The 20989-nt window shown below is 50.8% G+C and overlaps 3 protein-coding genes across 3 annotated transcripts in view; all 3 read right to left on the reverse strand.

Moving 5' to 3' along the window:
- LOC128823323 (mucin-3A-like) overlaps window positions 1–12048 on the reverse strand; it is a 31596-nt gene extending 19548 nt beyond the window's left edge. The window contains exons 1-6 of the mRNA XM_054005564.1: window positions 4545–12048; window positions 3916–4041; window positions 3024–3142; window positions 2509–2570; window positions 1453–1598; window positions 885–953 (exon numbers count right to left, since the gene is read on the reverse strand). Of these exons, the coding sequence (XP_053861539.1) occupies window positions 885–953; window positions 1453–1598; window positions 2509–2570; window positions 3024–3142; window positions 3916–4041; window positions 4545–12048 (8026 nt within the window). The remainder of the gene's footprint in view (window positions 1–884; window positions 954–1452; window positions 1599–2508; window positions 2571–3023; window positions 3143–3915; window positions 4042–4544) is intronic.
- A 362-nt stretch (window positions 12049–12410) lies between these two features.
- On the reverse strand, window positions 12411–15011 carry LOC128823324 (uncharacterized). The gene is made up of 2 exons (XM_054005565.1): window positions 12969–15011; window positions 12411–12421 (listed from the first exon to the last, which is right to left on the reverse strand). The coding sequence occupies exons 1-2, from the start codon at window positions 14926–14928 to the stop codon at window positions 12411–12413; spliced, it is 1971 nt and encodes a 656-aa protein (XP_053861540.1). The 5' UTR covers window positions 14929–15011.
- A 243-nt stretch (window positions 15012–15254) lies between these two features.
- Window positions 15255–19661, reverse strand: LOC128823325 (uncharacterized). The gene is made up of 2 exons (XM_054005566.1): window positions 15813–19661; window positions 15255–15265 (listed from the first exon to the last, which is right to left on the reverse strand). The coding sequence occupies exons 1-2, from the start codon at window positions 19657–19659 to the stop codon at window positions 15255–15257; spliced, it is 3858 nt and encodes a 1285-aa protein (XP_053861541.1). The 5' UTR covers window positions 19660–19661.
- Between the last annotated feature and the right edge of the window lie 1328 nt (window positions 19662–20989).

Raw genomic sequence — 20989 nt, forward strand, 5'->3', positions numbered from 1 at the left:
GGCTCCGGGTCCGTCCTGAGGTCTCCAGGCCCCGCATGCCACCCCCAGGAGCTGGCAGGTGGGGATACAGGCCTTCCCAGGCCGCTGGAGGCAGCGGGACCATTTCGTTCTGGGTCTCCCGCGCTGGGATTCTTTTTCTTGAACATCCTCCCTGTATAAAATGTCACCCCTTGACCTTTCCTCCCAGTGCAGCATATTTCCGTCCCCCCAGTTACGTGACATTTTGTACGGGATGGGATTTCCACTTTCCAGCCAACGCTACTTGGCCTCAGGCAGACCTTGTGGCAGTGAGTTCCACCAGCTAATCTGGCATTTCCCCCCTGCAATCATCGGTTTGGAATTTGCTGCCTGTGTCAGTGTTAACACGCAAACAAGGGGGCATCTGACAGCCGCATTCATCGGTTCTCTTTAGAGGCCAGCGTAATACCCCGAACAGCCAACAACATTGGTCTCATTTTTCTTTCTGGTTTGAAAATCTCTGGGCTGAATTTCCCATCCCGGTTGCTCTGTGCTGTTCGTGACTCCGTAGGCTTCACCCGCGGCTCCGTTCCAGGCACAATGGCCAGATGTCAAAGTGAGACAATTGGAGCCTGGAAACAGGGCACCACACCTGTGACGCTAGGGCCAATTAACCAGGGGAACCAATTTGCTAGTCCCAGTGGTGGAGCCTCCATCACTTGGAGCCTTAAAAGGCCTGGGGCATGTGGTCTGACCCGCGAAGGGCCAGAAGTCCGTAGGTTCTGGTAATGAAGTGGGGGATGAATTTCCCAGAGACCATGGTGGAGTCTCCACCTATGTCACAGATGAGGTGCAAGGTTCTTCTAACAGACCCGGGGGTCAGGCCGGATGGCCCCCACCCCCCACTCTCTGAGGCTGCTTCTCACCTGCTGTCGTCAGGGGAACAGGGTTGATGTGTGTCGCGTTGGCTCTGAAGCACAATTCCTGCAAATGAGCTGAAAGAGAAGAGCCAGACCCATGAGTCGTGCCCCTCAGCACGGACCCTGGCTGCTTTCCGCCTGGCAGGGCGGTGAGGACCCCAGGGCTGGGCCAGCAGCCACAAGGCTGGAGCTCCGGGAGCAGGCGGGTGTGAGCTATGGGGGTGCCACTAGCGCTGGTCCTGGGGGGGCCTGTGTCTGCGGAGGGGGGCAGGCCCAGCTGGAGGCTGAGCAGGGAGAAGGGGCCAGCCGGTCTGTGGGACAGATGCAGCGGAGCAAGGGGGGTCTCCGTCATTACTCCAGGGGCTCTGGAGACCCTCTCAGCTGGCTGGAGCCCCCTGGGAGCCCAAGACAGATGCAGGAAACAGGGCAGGGACAGCATGCAAGGCTCTGCAGGGACGGGATGAGATGCCGGGTCTGCAGGGCAGCTGGCACCTCACAGCGACCCAGAAAGCTGCTGGCCAGCGCTTGGCCCGTGAAAGGGGGACCGACTGGCCAGGCGAGGCGCGGTACAGACCCTGAGAGGAGGCGGGCGAGCCGCTGGTGCAATTGGTTGCATTGAGCAGCGTGCTGACGTTGGCCACGGCCTGGGTGTAGGTGCTGGTGTAGCTGGCGTAGGGCACGGTCAGGACCACGCGGTGATCCACCACCACGCTGCCCTTGCTGCAGGTGGAGAAGGAGAGAAGAAAAGCCATCAGAGGGCCACCATATAACACCCCCCTAGTGTTGCCAGGCATCTGGGCTCCAACCAGAAGGCCCGGTCGAAAGGGGATCCTGGCAGCTCCGGTCGGCACCGCCAACCAGGCCATTAAAAGTCCAGTCGTCGGTGCAGTCCCTGCCTGTCCTGGGGCACAGCGCAGCTCCCAGAAGCAGCCATCAGTCCCTGCAGCCCTTAGGCACTGGGCAGCCAGTGAGGCTCCACACGCTGACCTCGCACCTGCAGGCGTCGCCCCCACAGCTCCCATTGGTCAGAGTTCCCGGCCAATGGGAGCTGTGGAGCTGGCCCGCGGGAAGCGGGCTGCGTGCAGAACCTCACTGGCCGCCCATGTGCCTAGGGGCTGCAGGGACCAGGTGGCAGCTTCCTGGAAGCAGTGGAAAGCGCCGCAGGGACCCTGCACCCTGAACCCCTCCTGTACCCCAACCCAGAGCCCGCCCCTCCCCAAACTCCCTCCAGGAGCCCACATCCCCCAACACCCCAACCTCCTGCTCCAGCCCCCTCCTGCACTCCAAGCCCCTCATCCCCGGCCCCACCCCAGAGCTCACACCCCCAGCAAGAACCCACACCCCCTCCCACACTCCAAATCCCTCGGCGCCAACCCCCCTCCTGTATCCCAAACACCTCATCCCCCGCCACAGCACAGAGTCCAAACCCCCGCTGGAGTCCTTGCCTCCCCTGCACCCCAACTCCCTACCCCAGTCCATTGAAAGTGAGTGAGGGTGGGGGAGATCAAGCGATGGAGGGAGGGGGGATGGAGCGAACAGGGATGGGGCCTCAGGGAAGAGACGGGGCTGTTTGATTTTGTGCGACTAGAAAGTTGGCAACTGTTCCCCTCCCCCCGACCCCGCGCCTCACCTCAGCTGGATCACCTCAATGCGTAGGAACCCGGGCAGCGTCTGCCTGTAGATCGGGTCCATCTGCAAGACAGCAGACTCAGCATGGCGGACGCCAAGTGCTCCCCCTGCTCGGCGGAGCCCTGGCCCCCTTCCCAGTGCATAGCCCCGCCCCACTGCAGCAGCTCCCCCCTGCCCAGCGGAGACCCTGCTCCCCCAACCCAGTGGTTGCTCCTTCCCCCTAGACTGGCTTGGCCCTTCCACGGCTCAACCCGGCCCCAGGGACCATGTGCAGCTGGGCCGTCCCCCACGCGCCAAAGCCCCAACCCTCCCATAATGCATTGCACCAGGGCCCCTGCCCCCAGGAGACGCAGCGGCCCTATGTAATGAGGCACTGCCTCCACAGACCCTGCAATCCCCCCCCTCAGCGGCGCACCAGACCCCATCTCTGCCCCCACTACAGCAGTTCCCCATTCACCCACAGCTCCGTGCATGCCCCCCAAGCTCCTGGCAGCTCCTGAGCCCCGTCTCCCTCACCTGGTTGATGAAGATTGACACAAACACTCCAAACGCTGTGGACGTTGGATCCTCCATTTTTTCGGAGAAGTTCATGTTCGTCACCACCACGATGACACTGATCTCTGCTGGCACCACATCTGCAAGCGGGAAACAAAGCGCAGCATTAGCAGCCCCGAGTGGTCACAAGCCGGGGCCGGGGGGGCTCGCCAGGCTCGGGTTAAACACCACGAGATCGGGGTGGGGGTAATTATGAGTTTGGATCCCAGCGTGGTGCCTGTTCCAGAGCTGAGCTCCCCGGAGAGCCAGGAAGTGTTTCCTAAAACCCAACCAAGCTTGGCCCTGTTCCAAATTAAGCCCCTTGCTCCCTGTCCTGCCTTCGGGGGGTCCAGAGAACAACTGACCCCATCCCCTCAGACCAGCCCTTCCCCGACCTGCAGGCCGGGCTCAAGTCCCCCCGTCCTCCGTGCTGAACTCGCCTGGGTTTAATCTTGTCCCCTAGGTCGGGCTTTTAGCCCTTGGCTCATCCTTTGAGTGGCCACTCCCCAGTTTGCCCCCAGCTCCCCTAATGTGCCCAGAGCTGGCCACAGCCCCCCAGCTGGGGGCTCACTGGTGCCAACAGAGCAGGACGAACCCTCCCCCATTCACACAACCTGGGTTGATATTAGCCTTTTTTGCACCCACATCACATTGTTGGCTTGTGTGGTGCCGTTGCAAAAAAGGCTAGTGTCAGTCATGGGCCGCAGCAACAAACACCCCAGTAAAGCCACTAGGGTCGCCGATGCAGCCAACGGGACCGTGAGCCCGGGAAAGGGGTTCATGAACCAAACTCTTGGGAGCAAGCTGCTAAGGCTCGGGATCTGACAGTCCAACAGGGTCCCCCGGAGCGATGGGGGAGGCCAGAGCCACTCACCGACATTGATGTTGTTCATCACCGTTTCGCACAGCTCCCCTGTAAATCCGGGCAGGCAGAGACACTTGTTCGCAAGGAACGTCCCTCCGTTCTGGCACCTCAGGGGCTCCAGCGTTATGGCGGGAACTTCAGGGGAGCAAAGAGAGAAATGGGACTGAATGAGGATATAAACCTGAAAGGGACCCGTCCTCCAGTGCTGAGATGCAGGCACCTCTGGAGCGTGGCAGCAGGTTACACAGGGACCCCTCACCTGGTGCTGAGATGCAGCCACTTCTAGAGTGCAGCAGCAGGTTATAAAGGGACCGCTTACCTGGCACTGAGATGCAGCCACATCTGAGGTGAGTGTGGGAAATGGTAATGGTTTGCCACAAGTTTCTAGCCAGGAATTTGCTTCATATCCCAGGTAATCACTGATAAGGATTATGTCATTTTGGTGTGTGACAGTAGCCCCTGCATGCCCCAAACTGTAATGAGGACCCCATGGTGCTGGCACTGCACCTGCCCCAACTGAGATCAGGGGCCTCGTAGTGCTGGTAAGTGGCTGAGCCAGGAATAGAATCTAGGGCTCCCAATCTGCTGCCCCCATCTTTCTCGTTGAACCCCACTCCCCACAGAAACCCACAACTCACCCGCAGTGGTTGTGGTGCCAGTGGTGTTTGCGGGGTGGCTGCTTGTCTCTGGGATTTTAGTTGGCACAGTCATGGAAGTACTTGTGCTGCTAGACTGAGACTGAGTCACATGGCTGGTCACGGTGCTGGGTTTCCTCGTGGGAACCGAAGAACCTGTTGAGATGGAAAGAGGAGGAGCCATTGACCTTGTAGAAGACACTTCACTTGTTGCTGGCTTTGAAGTCATCATTGTGCTAGAGATGCCGGAGGTGGACCCTGCGGTGGTAGGCAAAGAAACTGTCGTCACCAATGTTTTCTCACGGGTGGTGGATTTGGTTGGACTTGGAACAAAATGGGTTGTTACTGGCAGTGTCTCATTGTGCGTGGATGCCGGAGGACTTGAGTAGGAAACTGTTGTTGCCAGGGTGGTCTCGTTGGTGGTGGGTGAGGATATGGTTGGATAGGACTCTTTTGTCTTTATGGTAGACTCGGTGGAAGATGTGGTCACAGTCGGCTGAGGAGAGACTGTTGTCAAAGTTGTCTGTCGGCTGCTGAATTCCTCTGTGTTAGGGACAGAAAGAGTTGTTACTGCTATACTCTCAGTATTTGTGAATTCAGTACGAGTTGGATGGAGAGGGGCCAATGTCACGGTTGTCTTATTGCTGGTGAATTCAGGTACGGTTGTATGGGACACAGATATCATTGTGGTACTCTCCGTGGAAGATGTGACTACAGTTGGCTGGGATGTGACTTTTGTCAAATTTCTCTCACTGGTGAAGCTTTCTGCTGTAGCTGTCACAGAGAGTGTAGAAGACCTTGTGAATTCAGTAGCTGTTGGCTGAGGAAGACTTGTTGTGAATGCTGTTTCATTAGTGGGGACATCAGCTATGGTTGAATGGTGCTCAGTTGTCTTTACAGTACTTCCTGCCAAAGTTGTCTCCTTTCTGGTGGACTCAGACACAGTTGTGTGGGAGAGAGATGTCACTGAAGGGCTCCCAGTGGAAGGGGTGGTCAGAGCTGGTTGGGAGGTGGCCATTGTAGAGTTTGTCTCGAGTGTGGAGATTTCAAGTGTAACAGGTACAGAAACAGTAGTTGATCTTGTGGTCTCAACATGGGTAGATTTTGCTGTAGTTTGTAAAGGAAAACTAGTTGCCATGGTAGTCTCACTGCCTGAGATTTCTGTAAAAGTCTGATGTGGAGGAGTTGTCATCGGAGCTGCCGCACTGGTAAGGAATTCAGGAAGTGCTGTGTGTGACATGTTTGTCGTTATGATACTCTCAGTAGAAGATGTTGTTACAACTGGAGACCGAGTAGCTGTTGTTAAGGATGTCTCATTGACGGATGTTTCAGATGTAGTGGAAACAGAAGGTGTTGTTGACAATGTTGTTTCACGGTTGGTAAATGCTGTTGAAGCTGGAGCAGAAACTGTTGTTGCCAGAGTTGTTTCATTAGTGGTGGTTTCAGAAAGGGTTCTGTGAGAGACAGAAGTCAAGAAGGTGCTATGGGTGGAAGAAAAGGTCACCGTTGGCGGTGGAGAGGATGTTGCTGAGGTTGTCTCACTGTTGCTTGTTTCCATTGTGGTGTGCACTGAAGATGTTATCGCATTGTGTGTGGATGTCTCTGTCATTGGAAGAGAAGGAGAGCTTGCCAGGGTAGTCTCCGTACTTGTAAATTCAGTACCAGTTGGATGGGGAGGAATCAATGTCATGGTTGTCTCATTGGAGGTGAATTCAGAGACCGCTGGTTCTGTGACAGTCGTCCTCAAGGGACTTTCACTGGACGATGCTGTCACAGTAGACTGGGAAGCCGTCGTCAGACTTTCCTCCCTTGTGGACATTTCGGCTGTGCTCAGGACCGGAAGGGAGGTTGCCATGGGAGTCTCACTTTTTGTATATTCACTAAAAGTAGGGGGAAGAAGAGTCGTTGATAGGGTTGTCTCACTGGTGAAAGTTTCAGGTAGTGTTGAGAGAGAGACACTGGTTGTTATCTCCCTGGAAGATGTTGATACAACTGCAGAGTGAGTAGCTCTTGTTGCCACTGTCTCACTAGTGGATGTCTCAGATGTAGCGGACGCAGAAGGTGTTGTTGACAATGTTGTTTCACGCTTGGTAAATGCTGTTGAAGCTGGAGCAGAAACTGTTGTTGCCAGAGTCGTTTCATTGGTGGTGGTTTCAGAAAGGGTTGTGTGAGAGACAGAAGTCAAGAAGGTGCTATGGGTGGAAGAGAAGGTCATCGTTGGCGGTGGAGAGGATGTTGCTGAGGTTGTCTCACTGTTGCTTGTTTCCATTGTGGTGTGCACTGAAGATGTTATCTCATTGTGTGTGGATGTCTCTGTCATTGGAAGAGAAGGAGAGCCTGCCATGGTAGTCTCCGTACTTGTAAATTCAGTACCAGTTGGATGGGGAGGAACCAAAGTCATGGTTGTCTCATTGGAGGTGAATTCAGAGACCGCTGGTTGTGTGACAGTCGTCCTCAAGGGACTTTCACTGGACGATGCTGTCAGAGTAGACTGGGAAGCCGTCGTCAGACTTTCCTCCCTTGTGGAAATTTCGGCTGTGCTCAGGACCGGAAAGGAGGTTGCCATCGGAGTCTCACTTTTTGTATATTCACTCAAAGTAGGGGGAAGAGAGGTCGTTGTTAGGGTTGTCTCACTGGTGAAAGTTTCAGGTAGTGTTGAGAGAGAGACACTGGTTGCTATCTCCCTGGAAGACGTTGATACAACAGCAGAGTGAGTAGCTCTTGTTGCCACTGTCTCACTAGTGGATGTTTCAGATGTAGCGGACGCAGAGGGTGTTGTTGACAATGTTGTTTCACGGTTGGTAAATGCTGTTGAAGCTGGAGCAGAAAGTGTTGTTGCCAGACTTGTTTTATTGGTGGTGGTTTCAGAAAGGGTTGTGTGAGAGACAGAAGTCAAGAAGGTGCTATGGGTGGAAGAGAAGGTCACCGTTGGCGGTGGAGAGGATGTTGCTGAGGTTGTCTCACTGTTGCTTGTTTCCATTGTGGTGTGCACTGAAGATGTTATCTCATTGTGTGTGGATGTCTCTGTCATTGGAAGAGAAGGAGAGCTTGCCATGGTAGTCTCCGTACTTGTAAATTCAGTACCAGTTGGATGGGGAGGAACCAATGTCATGGTTGTCTCATTGGAGGTGAATTCAGAGACCGCTGGTTGTGTGACAGTCGTCCTCATGGGACTTTCACTGGACGATGCTGTCAGAGTAGACTGGGAAGCCGTCGTCAGACTTTCCTCCCTTGTGGAAATTTCGGCTGTGCTCAGGACCGGTAGGGAGGTTGCCATGGGAGTCTCACTTTTTGTATATTCACTAAAAGTAGGGGGAAGAGAGGTCGTTGTTAGGGTTGTCTCACTGGTGAAAGTTTCAGGTAGTGTTGAGAGAGAGACACTGGTTGTTATCTCCCTGGAAGATGTTGATACAATTGCAGAGTGAGTAGCTCTTGTTGCCACTGTCTCACTAGTGGATGTCTCAGATGTAGCGGACGCAGAAGGTGTTGTTGACAATGTTGTTTCACGCTTGGTAAATGCTGTTGAAGCTGGAGCAGAAAGTGTTGTTGCCAGAGTCGTTTCATTGGTGGTGGTTTCAGAAAGTGTTGTGTGAGAGACAGAAGTCAAGAAGGTGCTATGGGTGGAAGAGAAGGTCACCGTTGGCGGTGGAGAGGATGTTGCTGAGGTTGTCTCACTGTTGCTTGTTTCCATTGTGGTGTGCACTGAAGATGTTATCGCATTGTGTGTGGATGTCTCTGTCATTGGAAGAGAAGGAGAGCTTGCCATGGTAGTCTCCGCACTTATAAATTCAGTACCAGTTGGATGGGGAGGAACCAAAGTCATGGTTGTCTCATTGGAGGTAAATTCAGAGACCGCTGGTTGTGTGACAGTCGTCCTCAAGGGACTTTCACTGGACGATGATCTCACAGTAGACTGGGAAGCCGTCGTCAGACTTTCCTCCCTTGTGGACATTTCGGCTGTGCTCAGGACCGGAAGGGAGGTTGCCCTGGGAGTCTCACTTTTTGTATATTCACTAAATGTAGGGGGAAGAAGAGTCGTTGTTAGGGTTGTCTCACTGGTGAAAGTTTCAGGTAGTGTTGAGAGAGAGACACTGGTTGCTATCTCCCTGGAAGACGTTGATACAACAGCAGAGTGAGTAGCTCTTGTTGCCACTGTCTCACTAGTGGATGTTTCAGATCTAGCGGACGCAGAGGGTGTTGTTGACAATGTTATTTCACGGTTGGTAAATGCTGTTGAAGCTGGAGCAGAAAGTGTTGTTGCCAGAGTTGTTTTATTCGTGGTGGTTTCAGAAAGGGTTGTGTGAGAGACAGAAGTCAAGAAGGTGCTATGGGTGGAAGAGAAGGTCACCGTTGGCGGTGGAGAGGATGTTGCTGAGGTTGTCTCACTGTTGCTTGTTTCCATTGCGGTGTGCACTGAAGATGTTTTCGCATTGTGTGTGGATGTCTCTGTCATTGGAAGAGAAGGAGAGCTTGCCATGGTAGTCTCTGTACTTGTAAATTCAGTACCAGTTGGATGGGGAGGAACCAATGTCATGGTTGTCTCATTGGAGGTGAATTCAGAGACCGCTGGTTGTGTGACAGTCGTCCTCATGGGACTTTCACTGGACCATGCTGTCAGAGTAGACTGGGAAGCCGTCGTCAGACTTTCCTCCCTTGTGGAAATTTCGGCTGTGCTCAGGACCGGAAAGGAGATTGCCATGGGAGTCTCACTTTTTGTATATTCACTAAAAGTAGGGGGAAGAGAGGTCGTTGTTAGGGTTGTCTCACTGGTGAAAGTTTCAGGTAGTGTTGAGAGAGAGACACTGGTTGTTATCTCCCTGGAAGACGTTGATACAACTGCAGAGTGAGTAGCTCTTGTTGCCACTGTCTCACTAGTGGATGTCTCAGATGTAGCAGACGCAGAAGGTGTTGTTGACAATGTTGTTTCACGCTTGTTAAATGCTGTTGAAGCTGGAGCAGAAAGTGTTGTTGCCAGAGTTGTTTCATTGGTGGTGGTTTCAGAAAGGGTTGTGTGAGAGACAGAAGTCAAGAAGGTGCTATGGGTGGAAGAGAAGGTCACCGTTGGCGGTGGAGAGGATGTTGCTGAGGTTGTCTCACTGTTGCTTGTTTCCATTGTGGTGTGCACTGAAGATGTTATCTCATTGTGTGTGGATGTCTCTGTCATTGGAAGAGAAGGAGAGCTTGCCATGGTAGTCTCCGTACTTGTAAATTCAGTACCAGTTGGATGGGGAGGAACCAATGTCATGGTTCTCTCATTGGAGGTGAATTCAGAGACCGCTGGTTGTGTGACAGTCGTCCTCATGGGACTTTCACTGGACGATGCTGTCAGAGTAGACTGGGAAGCCGTCGTCAGACTTTCCTCCCTTGTGGAAATTTCGGCTGTGCTCAGGACCGGTAGGGAGGTTGCCATGGGAGTCTCACTTTTTGTATATTCACTAAAAGTAGGGGGAAGAGAGGTCGTTGTTAGGGTTGTCTCACTGGTGAAAGTTTCAGGTAGTGTTGAGAGAGAGACACTGGTTGTTATCTCCCTGGAAGACGTTGATACAACAGCAGGGTGAGTAGCTCTTGTTGGCACTGTCTCACTAGTGGATGTTTCAGATGTAGTGGACGCAGAAGGTGTTGTTGACAGTGTTGTTTCACGGTTGGAAAATTCTGTTGAAGCTGGAGCAGAAACTGTTGTTGCCAGAGTCGTTTCATTGGTGGTGGTTTCAGAAAGGGTTGTGTGAGAGACAGAAGTCAAGAAGGTGCTATGGGTGGAAGAGAAGGTCATCGTTGGCGGTGGAGAGGATGTTGCTGAGGTTGTCTCACTGTTGCTTGTTTCCATTGTGGTGTGCACTGAAGATGTTATCTCATTGTGTGTGGATGTCTCTGTCATTGGAAAAGAAGGAGAGCTTGCCATGGTAGTCTCCGTACTTGTAAATTCAGTACCAGTTGGATGGGGAGGAACCAAAGTCATGGTTGTCTCATTGGAGGTGAATTCAGAGACCGCTGGTTGTGTGACAGTCGTCCTCAAGGGACTTTCACTGGACGATGCTGTCACAGTAGACTGGGAAGCCGTCGTCAGACTTTCCTCCCTTGTGGACATTTCGGCTGTGCTCAGGACCGGAAGGGAGGTTGCCCTGGGAGTCTCACTTTTTGTATATTCACTAAATGTAGGGGGAAGAAGAGTCGTTGTTAGGGTTGTCTCACTGGTGAAAGTTTCAGGTAGTGTTGAGAGAGAGACACTGGTTGCTATCTCCCTGGAGGACGTTGATACAACAGCAGAGTGAGTAGCTCTTGTTGCCACTGTCTCACTAGTGGATGTTTCAGATGTAGCGGATGGAGAGGGTGTTGTTGACAATGTTGTTTCACGCTTGGTAAATGCTGTTGAAGCTGGAGCAGAAAGTGTTGTTGCCAGACTTGTTTTATTGGTGGTGGTTTCAGAAAAGGTTGTGTGAGAGACAGAAGTCAAGAAGGTGCTATGGGTGGAAGAGAAGGTCACCGTTGGCGGTGGAGAGGATGTTGCTGAGGTTGTCTCACTGTTGCTTGTTTCCATTGTGGTGTGCACTGAAGATGTTATCTCATTGTGTGTGGATGTCTCTGTCATTGGAAGAGAAGGAGAGCTTGCCATGGTAGTCTCCGTACTTGTAAATTCAGTACCAGTTGGATGGGGAGGAACCAATGTCATGGTTGTCTCATTGGAGGTGAATTCAGAGACCGCTGGTTGTGTGACAGTCGTCCTCAAGGGACTTTCACTGGACGATGCTCTCACAGTAGACTGGGAAGCCGTCGTCAGACTTTCCTCCCTTGTGGACATTTCGGCTGTGCTCAGGACCGGAAGGGAGGTTGCCCTGGGAGTCTCACTTTTTGTATATTCACTAAAAGTAGGGGGAAGAGAGGTCGTTGTTAGGGTTGTCTCACTGGTGAAAGTTTCAGGTAGTGTTGAGAGAGAGACACTGGTTGTTATCTCCCTGGAAGATGTTGATACAATTGCAGAGGGAGTAGCTCTTGTTGCCACTGTCTCACTAGTGGATGTCTCAGATGTAGCGGACGCAGAAGGTGTTGTTGACAATGTTGTTTCACGCTTGGTAAATGCTGTTGAAGCTGGAGCAGAAAGTGTTGTTGCCAGAGTCGTTTCATTGGTGGTGGTTTCAGAAAGGGTTGTGTGAGAGACAGAAGTCAAGAAGGTGCTATGGGTGGAAGAGAAGGTCACCGTTGGCGGTGGAGAGGATGTTGCTGAGGTTGTCTCACTGTTGCTTGTTTCCATTGTGGTGTGCACTGAAGATGTTATCTCATTGTGTGTGGATGTCTCTGTCATTGGAAAAGAAGGAGAGCTTGCCATGGTAGTCTCCGTACTTGTAAATTCAGTACCAGTTGGATGGGGAGGAACCAAAGTCATGGTTGTCTCATTGGAGGTGAATTCAGAGACGGCTGGTTGTGTGACAGTCGTCCTCAAGGGACTTTCACTGGACGATGCTGTCACAGTAGACTGGGAAGCCGTCGTCAGACTTTCCTCCCTTGTGGACATTTCGGCTGTGCTTAGGACCGGAAGGGAGGTTGCCCTGGGAGTCTCACTTTTTGTATATTCACTAAATGTAGGGGAAAGAAGAGTCGTTGTTAGAGTTGTCTCACTGGTGAAAGTTTCAGGTAGTGTTGAGAGAGAGACCCTGGTTGTTATCTCCCTGGAAGACGTTGATAGAAATGCAGAGTGAGTAGCTCTTGTTGCCACTGTCTCACTAGTGGATGTTTCAGATGTAGCGGACGCAGAAGGTGTTGTTGACAGTGTTGTTTCACGGTTGGTAAATTCTGTTGAAGCTGGAGCAGAAACTGTTGTTGCCAGAGTCGTTTCATTGGTGGTGGTTTCAGAAAGGGTTGTGTGAGAGACAGAAGTCAAGAAGGTGCTATGGGTGGAAGAGAAGGTCATCGTTGGCGGTGGAGAGGATGTTGCTGAGGTTGTCTCACTGTTGCTTGTTTCCATTGTGGTGTGCACTGAAGATGTTATCTCATTGTGTGTGGATGTCTCTGTCATTGGAAGAGAAGGAGAGCCTGCCATGGTAGTCTCCGTACTTGTAAATTCAGTACCAGTTGGATGGGGAGGAACCAATGTCATGGTTGTCTCATTGGAGGTGAATTCAGAGACCGCTGGTTGTGTGACAGTCGTCCTCATGGGACTTTCACTGGACGATGCTATCAGAGTAGACTGGGAAGCCGTCGTCAGACTTTCCTCCCTTGTGGACATTTCTGCTGTGCTTAGGACCGGAAGGGAGGTTGCCCTGGGAGTCTCACTTTTTGTATATTCACTAAATGTAGGGGAAAGAAGAGTCGTTGTTAGAGTTGTCTCACTGGTGAAAGTTTCAGGTAGTGTTGAGAGAGAGACACTGGTTGCTATCTCCCTGGAAGACGTTGATACAACAGCAGAGTGAGTAGCTCTTGTTGCCACTGTCTCACTAGTGGATGTTTCAGATGTAGCGGACGCAGAGGGTGTTGTTGACAATGTTGTTTCACGGTTGGTAAATTCTGTTGAAGCTGGAGCAGAAACTGTTGTTGCCAGAGTCGTTTCATTGGTGGTGGTTTCAGAAACGGTTGTGTGAGAGACAGAAGTCAAGAAGGTGCTATGGGTGGAAGAGAAGGTCATCGTTGGCGGTGGAGAGGATGTTGCTAAGGTTGTCTCACTGTTGCTTGTTTCCATTGTGGTGTGCACTGAAGATGTTATCTCATTGTGTGTGGATGTCTCTGTCATTGGAAGAGAAGGAGAGCCTGCCATGGTAGTCTCCGTACTTGTAAATTCAGTACCAGTTGGATGGGGAGGAACCAAAGTCATGGTTGTCTCATTGGAGGTGAATTCAGAGACCGCTGGTTGTGTGACAGTCGTCCTCAAGGGACTTTCACTGGACGATGCTGTCAGAGTAGACTGGGAAGCCGTCGTCAGACTTTCCTCCCTTGTGGACATTTCGGCTGTGCTCAGGACCGGAAGGGAGGTTGCCCTGGGAGTCTCACTTTTTGTATATTCACTAAATGTAGGGGGAAGAAGAGTCGTTGTTAGGGTTGTCTCACTGGTGAAAGTTTCAGGTAGTGTTGAGAGAGAGACACTGGTTGCTATCTCCCTGGAAGACGTTGATACAACAGCAGAGTGAGTAGCTCTTGTTGCCACTGTCTCACTAGTGGATGTTTCAGATGTAGCGGACGCAGGGGGTGTTGTTGACAATGTTGTTTCACGGTTGGTAAATGCTGTTGAAGCTGGAGCAGAAAGTGTTGTTGCCAGACTTGTTTTATTGGTGGTGGTTTCAGAAAGGGTTGTGTGAGAGACAGAAGTCAAGAAGGTGCTATGGGTGGAAGAGAAGGTCATCGTTGGCGGTGGAGAGGATGTTGCTGAGGTTGTCTCACTGTTGCTTGTTTCCATTGTGGTGTGCACTGAAGATGTTATCTCATTGTGTGTGGATGTCTCTGTCATTGGAAGAGAAGGAGAGCCTGCCATGGTAGTCTCCGTACTTGTAAATTCAGTACCAGTTGGATGGGGAGGAACCAAAGTCATGGTTGTCTCATTGGAGGTGAATTCAGAGACCGCTGGTTGTGTGACAGTCGTCCTCAAGGGACTTTCACTGGACGATGCTGTCACAGTAGACTGGGAAGCCGTCGTCAGACTTTCCTCCCTTGTGGACATTTCGGCTGTGCTTAGGACCGGAAGGGAGGTTGCCCTGGGAGTCTCACTTTTTGTATATTCACTAAATGTAGGGGAAAGAAGAGTCGTTGTTAGAGTTGTCTCACTGGTGAAAGTTTCAGGTAGTGTTGAGAGAGAGACCCTGGTTGTTATCTCCCTGGAAGACGTTGATAGAAATGCAGAGTGAGTAGCTCTTGTTGCCACTGTCTCACTAGTGGATGTTTCAGATGTAGCGGACGCAGAAGGTGTTGTTGACAGTGTTGTTTCACGGTTGGTAAATTCTGTTGAAGCTGGAGCAGAAACTGTTGTTGCCAGAGTCGTTTCATTGGTGGTGGTTTCAGAAAGGGTTGTGTGAGAGACAGAAGTCAAGAAGGTGCTATGGGTGGAAGAGAAGGTCATCGTTGGCGGTGGAGAGGATGTTGCTGAGGTTGTCTCACTGTTGCTTGTTTCCATTGTGGTGTGCACTGAAGATGTTATCTCATTGTGTGTGGATGTCTCTGTCATTGGAAGAGAAGGAGAGCCTGCCATGGTAGTCTCCGTACTTGTAAATTCAGTACCAGTTGGATGGGGAGGAACCAATGTCATGGTTGTCTCATTGGAGGTGAATTCAGAGACCGCTGGTTGTGTGACAGTCGTCCTCATGGGACTTTCACTGGACGATGCTATCAGAGTAGACTGGGAAGCCGTCGTCAGACTTTCCTCCCTTGTGGAAATTTCGGCTGTGCTCAGGACCGGTAGGGAGGTTGCCATGGGAGTCTCACTTTTTGTATATTCACTAAAAGTAGGGGGAAGAGAGGTCGTTGTTAGGGTTGTCTCACTGGTGAAAGTTTCAGGTAGTGTTGAGAGAGAGAAACTGGTTGTTATCTCCCTGGAAGATGTTGATACAACTGCAGAGTGAGTAGCTCTTGTTGCCACTGTCTCACTAGTGGATGTCTCAGATGTAGCGGACGCAGAAGGTGTTGTTGACAATGTTGTTTCACGCTTGGTAAATGCTGTTGAAGCTGGAGCAGAAAGTGTTGTTGCCAGAGTCGTTTCATTGGTGGTGGTTTCAGAAAGGGTTGTGTGAGAGACAGAAGTCAAGAAGGTGCTATGGGTGGAAGAGAAGGTCACCGTTGGCGGTGGAGAGGATGTTGCTGAGGTTGTCTCACTGTTGCTTGTTTCCATTGTGGTGTGCACTGAAGATGTTATCTCATTGTGTGTGGATGTCTCTGTCATTGGAAGAGAAGGAGAGCTTGCCATGGTAGTCTCCGTACTTGTAAATTCAGTACCAGTTGGATGGGGAGGAACCAAAGTCATGGTTGTCTCATTGGAGGTGAATTCAGAGACCGCTGGTTGTGTGACAGTCGTCCTCAAGGGACTTTCACTGGACGATGCTGTCACAGTAGACTGGGAAGCCGTCGTCAGACTTTCCTCCCTTGTGGACATTTCTGCTGTGCTTAGGACCGGAAGGGAGGTTGCCCTGGGAGTCTCACTTTTTGTATATTCACTAAATGTAGGGGAAAGAAGAGTCGTTGTTAGAGTTGTCTCACTGGTGAAAGTTTCAGGTAGTGTTGAGAGAGAGACACTGGTTGCTATCTCCCTGGAAGACGTTGATACAACAGCAGAGTGAGTAGCTCTTGTTGCCACTGTCTCACTAGTGGATGTTTCAGATGTAGCGGACGCAGAGGGTGTTGTTGACAATGTTGTTTCACGGTTGGTAAATTCTGTTGAAGCTGGAGCAGAAACTGTTGTTGCCAGAGTCGTTTCATTGGTGGTGGTTTCAGAAACGGTTGTGTGAGAGACAGAAGTCAAGAAGGTGCTATGGGTGGAAGAGAAGGTCATCGTTGGCGGTGGAGAGGATGTTGCTAAGGTTGTCTCACTGTTGCTTGTTTCCATTGTGGTGTGCACTGAAGATGTTATCTCATTGTGTGTGGATGTCTCTGTCATTGGAAGAGAAGGAGAGCCTGCCATGGTAGTCTCCGTACTTGTAAATTCAGTACCAGTTGGATGGGGAGGAACCAATGTCATGGTTGTCTCATTGGAGGTGAATTCAGAGACCGCTGGTTGTGTGACAGTCGTCCTCATGGGACTTTCACTGGACGATGCTGTCAGAGTAGACTGGGAAGCCGTCGTCAGACTTTCCTCCCTTGTGGAAATTTCGGCTGTGCTCAGGACCGGTAGGGAGGTTGCCATGGGAGTCTCACTTTTTGTATATTCACTAAAAGTAGGGGGAAGAGAGGTCGTTGTTAGGGTTGTCTCACTGGTGAAAGTTTCAGGTAGTGTTGAGAGAGAGAAACTGGTTGTTATCTCCCTGGAAGATGTTGATACAACTGCAGAGTGAGTAGCTCTTGTTGCCACTGTCTCACTAGTGGATGTCTCAGATGTAGCGGACGCAGAAGGTGTTGTTGACAATGTTGTTTCACGCTTGGTAAATGCTGTTGAAGCTGGAGCAGAAAGTGTTGTTGCCAGAGTCGTTTCATTGGTGGTGGTTTCAGAAAGGGTTGTGTGAGAGACAGAAGTCAAGAAGGTGCTATGGGTGGAAGAGAAGGTCACCGTTGGCGGTGGAGAGGATGTTGCTGAGGTTGTCTCACTGTTGCTTGTTTCCATTGTGGTGTGCACTGAAGATGTTATCTCATTGTGTGTGGATGTCTCTGTCATTGGAAAAGAAGGAGAGCTTGCCATGGTAGTCTCCGTACTTGTAAATTCAGTACCAGTTGGATGGGGAGGAACCAAAGTCATGGTTGTCTCATTGGAGGTGAATTCAGAGACCGCTGGTTGTGTGACAGTCGTCCTCAAGGGACTTTCACTGGACGATGCTGTCACAGTAGACTGGGAAGCCGTCGTCAGACTTTCCTCCCTTGTGGACATTTCGGCTGTGCTCAGGACCGGAAGAGAGGTTGCCCTGGGAGTCTCACTTTTTGTATATTCACTAAATGTAGGGGGAAGAAGAGTCGTTGTTAGGGTTGTCTCACTGGTGAAAGTTTCAGGTAGTGTTGAGAGAGAGACACTGGTTGCTATCTCCCTGGAAGACGTTGATACAACAGCAGAGTGAGTAGCTCTTGTTGCCACTGTCTCACTAGTGGATGTTTCAGATGTAGCGGATGCAGGGGGTGTTGTTGACAATGTTGTTTCACGGTTGGTAAATGCTGTTGAAGCTGGAGCAGAAAGTGTTGTTGCCAGACTTGTTTTATTGGTGGTGGTTTCAGAAAGGGTTGTGTGAGAGACAGAAGTCAAGAAGGTGCTATGGGTGGAAGAGAAGGTCACCGTTGGCGGTGGAGAGGATGTTGCTGAGGTTGTCTCACTGTTGCTTGTTTCCATTGTGGTGTGCACTGAAGATGTTATCTCATTGTGTGTGGATGTCTCTGTCATTGGAAGAGAAGGAGAGCCTGCCATGGTAGTCTCCGTACTTGTAAATTCAGTACCAGTTGGATGGGGAGGAACCAATGTCATGGTTGTCTCATTGGAGGTGAATTCAGAGACCGCTGGTTGTGTGACAGTCGTCCTCATGGGACTTTCACTGGACGATGCTGTCAGAGTAGACTGGGATGCCGTCGTCAGACTTTCCTCCCTTGTGGAAATTTCGGCTGTGCTCAGGACCGGAAAGGAGGTTGCCATGGGAGTCTCACTTTTTGTATATTCACTAAAAGTAGGGGGAAGAGAGGTCGTTGTTAGGGTTGTCTCACTGGTGAAAGTTTCAGGTAGTGTTGAGAGAGAGACACTGGTTGCTATCTCCCTGGAAGACGTTGATACAACAGCAGAGTGAGTAGCTCTTGTTGCCACTGTCTCACTAGTGGATGTTTCAGATGTAGCGGACGCAGAGGGTGTTGTTGACAATGTTGTTTCACGGTTGGTAAATGCTGTTGAAGCTGGAGCAGAAAGTGTTGTTGCCAGACTTGTTTTATTGGTGGTGGTTTCAGAAAGGGTTGTGTGAGAGACAGAAGTCAAGAAGGTGTTATGGGTGGAAGAGAAGGTCACCGTTGGCGGTGGAGAGGATGTTGCTGAGGTTGTCTCACTGTTGCTTGTTTCCATTGTGGTGTGCACTGAAGATGTTATCTCATTGTGTGTGGATGTCTCTGTCATTGGAAAAGAAGGAGAGCTTGCCTTGGTAGTCTCCGTACTTGTAAATTTAGTACCAGTTGGATGGGGAGGAACCAATGTCATGGTTGTCTCATTGGAGGTGAATTCAGAGACCGCTTGTTGTGTGACAGTCGTCCTCATGGGACTTTCACTGGACGATGCTGTCAGAGTAGACTGGGAAGCCGTCGTCAGACTTTCCTCCCTTGTGGAAATTTCGGCTGTGCTCAGGACCGGTAGGGAGGTTGCCATGGGAGTCTCACTTTTTGTATATTCACTAAAAGTAGGGGGAAGAGAGGTCGTTGTTAGGGTTGTCTCACTGGTGAAAGATTCAGGTAGTGTTGAGAGAGAGACACTGGTTGTTATCTCCCTGGAAGACGTTGATACAACAGCAGGGTGAGTAGCTCTTGTTGGCACTGTCTCACTAGTGGATGTTTCAGATGTAGCGGACGCAGAGGGTGTTGTTGACAATGTTGTTTCACGGTTGGTAAATGCTGTTGAAGCTGGAGCAGAAAGTGTTGTTGCCAGAGTTGTTTCATTGGTGGTGGTTTCAGAAAGGGTTGTGTGAGAGACAGAAGTCAAGAAGGTGCTATGGGTGGAAGAGAAGGTCACCGTTGGCGGTGGAGAGGATGTTGCTGAGGTTGTCTCACTGTTGCTTGTTTCCATTGTGGTGTGCACTGAAGATGTTATCTCATTGTGTGTGGATGTCTCTGTCATTGGAAGAGAAGGAGAGCTTGCCATGGTAGTCTCCGTACTTGTAAATTCAGTACCATTTGGATGGGGAGGAACCAATGTCATGGTTGTCTCATTGGAGGTGAATTCAGAGACCGCTGGTTGTGTGACAGTCGTCCTCATGGGACTTTCACTGGACGATGCTGTCAGAGTAGACTGGGAAGCCGTCGTCAGACTTTCCTCCCTTGTGGAAATTTCGGCTGTGCTCAGGACCGGTAGGGAGGTTGCCATGGGAGTCTCACTTTTTGTATATTCACTAAAAGTAGGGGGAAGAGAGGTCGTTGTTAGGGTTGTCTCACTGGTGAAAGTTTCAGGTAGTGTTGAGAGAGAGACACTGGTTGTTATCTCCCTGGAAGATGTTGATACAACTGCAGAGTGAGTAGCTCTTGTTGCCACTGTCTCACTAGTGGATGTCTCAGATGTAGCGGACGCAGAAGGTGTTGTTGACAATGTTGTTTCACGCTTGGTAAATGCTGTTGAAGCTGGAGCAGAAAGTGTTGTTGCCAGAGTCGTTTCATTGGTGGTGGTTTCAGAAAGGGTTGTGTGAGAGACAGAAGTCAAGAAGGTGCTATGGGTGGAAGAGAAGGTCACCGTAGGCGGTGGAGAGGATGTTGCTGAGGTTGTCTCACTGTTGCTTGTTTCCATTGTGGTGTGCACTGAAGATGTTATCTCATTGTGTGTGGATGTCTCTGTCATTGGAAAAGAAGGAGAGCTTGCCTTGGTAGTCTCCGTACTTGTAAATTCAGTACCAGTTGGATGGGGAGGAACCAAAGTCATGGTTGTCTCATTGGAGGTGAATTCAGAGACCGCTGGTTGTGTGACAGTCGTCCTCATGGGACTTTCACTGGACGATGCTGTCAGAGTAGACTGGGAAGCCGTCGTCAGACTTTCCTCCCTTGTGGAAATTTCGGCTGTGCTCAGGACCGGTAGGGAGGTTGCCATGGCAGTCTCACTTTTTGTATATTCACTAAAAGTAGGGGGAAGAGAGGTCGTTGTTAGGGTTGTCTCACTGGTGAAAGTTTCAGGTAGTGTTGAGAGAGAGACACTGGTTGTTATCTCCCTGGAAGGTGTTGATACAATTGCAGAGTGAGTAGCTCTTGTTGCCACTGTCTCACTAGTGGATGTCTCAGATGTAGCGGACGCAGAAGGTGTTGTTAACAATGTTGTTTCACGCTTGGTAAATGCTGTTGAAGCTGGAGCAGAAAGTGTTGTTGCCAGAGTCGTTTCATTGGTGGTGGTTTCAGAAAGTGTTGTGTGAGAGACAGAAGTCAAGAAGGTGCTATGGGTGGAAGAGAAGGTCACCGTTGGCGGTGGAGAGGATGTTGCTGAGGTTGTCTCACTGTTGCTTGTTTCCATTGTGGTGTGCACTGAAGATGTTATCTCATTGTGTGTGGATGTCTCTGTCATTGGAAGAGAAGGAGAGCTTGCCATGGTAGTCTCCGTACTTGTAAATTCAGTACCATTTGGATGGGGAGGAACCAATGTCATGGTTGTCTCATTGGAGGTGAATTCAGAGACCGCTGGTTGTGTGACAGTCGTCCTCATGGGACTTTCACTGGACGATGCTGTCAGAGTAGACTGGGAAGCCGTCGTCAGACTTTCCTCCCTTGTGGAAATTTCGGCTGTGCTCAGGACCGGTAGGGAGGTTGCCATGGGAGTCTCACTTTTTGTATATTCACTAAAAGTAGGGGGAAGAGAGGTCGTTGTTAGGGTTGTCTCACTGGTGAAAGTTTCAGGTAGTGTTGAGAGAGAGACACTGGTTGTTATCTCCCTGGAAGATGTTGATACAACTGCAGAGTGAGTAGCTCTTGTTGCCACTGTCTCACTAGTGGATGTCTCAGATGTAGCGGACGCAGAAGGTGTTGTTGACAATGTTGTTTCACGCTTGGTAAATGCTGTTGAAGCTGGAGCAGAAAGTGTTGTTGCCAGAGTCGTTTCATTGGTGGTGGTTTCAGAAAGGGTTGTGTGAGAGACAGAAGTCAAGAAGGTGCTATGGGTGGAAGAGAAGGTCACCGTAGGCGGTGGA

The sequence above is a fragment of the Malaclemys terrapin genome, chromosome 15, assembly GCF_027887155.1.
Source record: "Malaclemys terrapin pileata isolate rMalTer1 chromosome 15, rMalTer1.hap1, whole genome shotgun sequence".
Lineage (NCBI taxonomy): Eukaryota > Metazoa > Chordata > Testudines > Emydidae > Malaclemys > Malaclemys terrapin.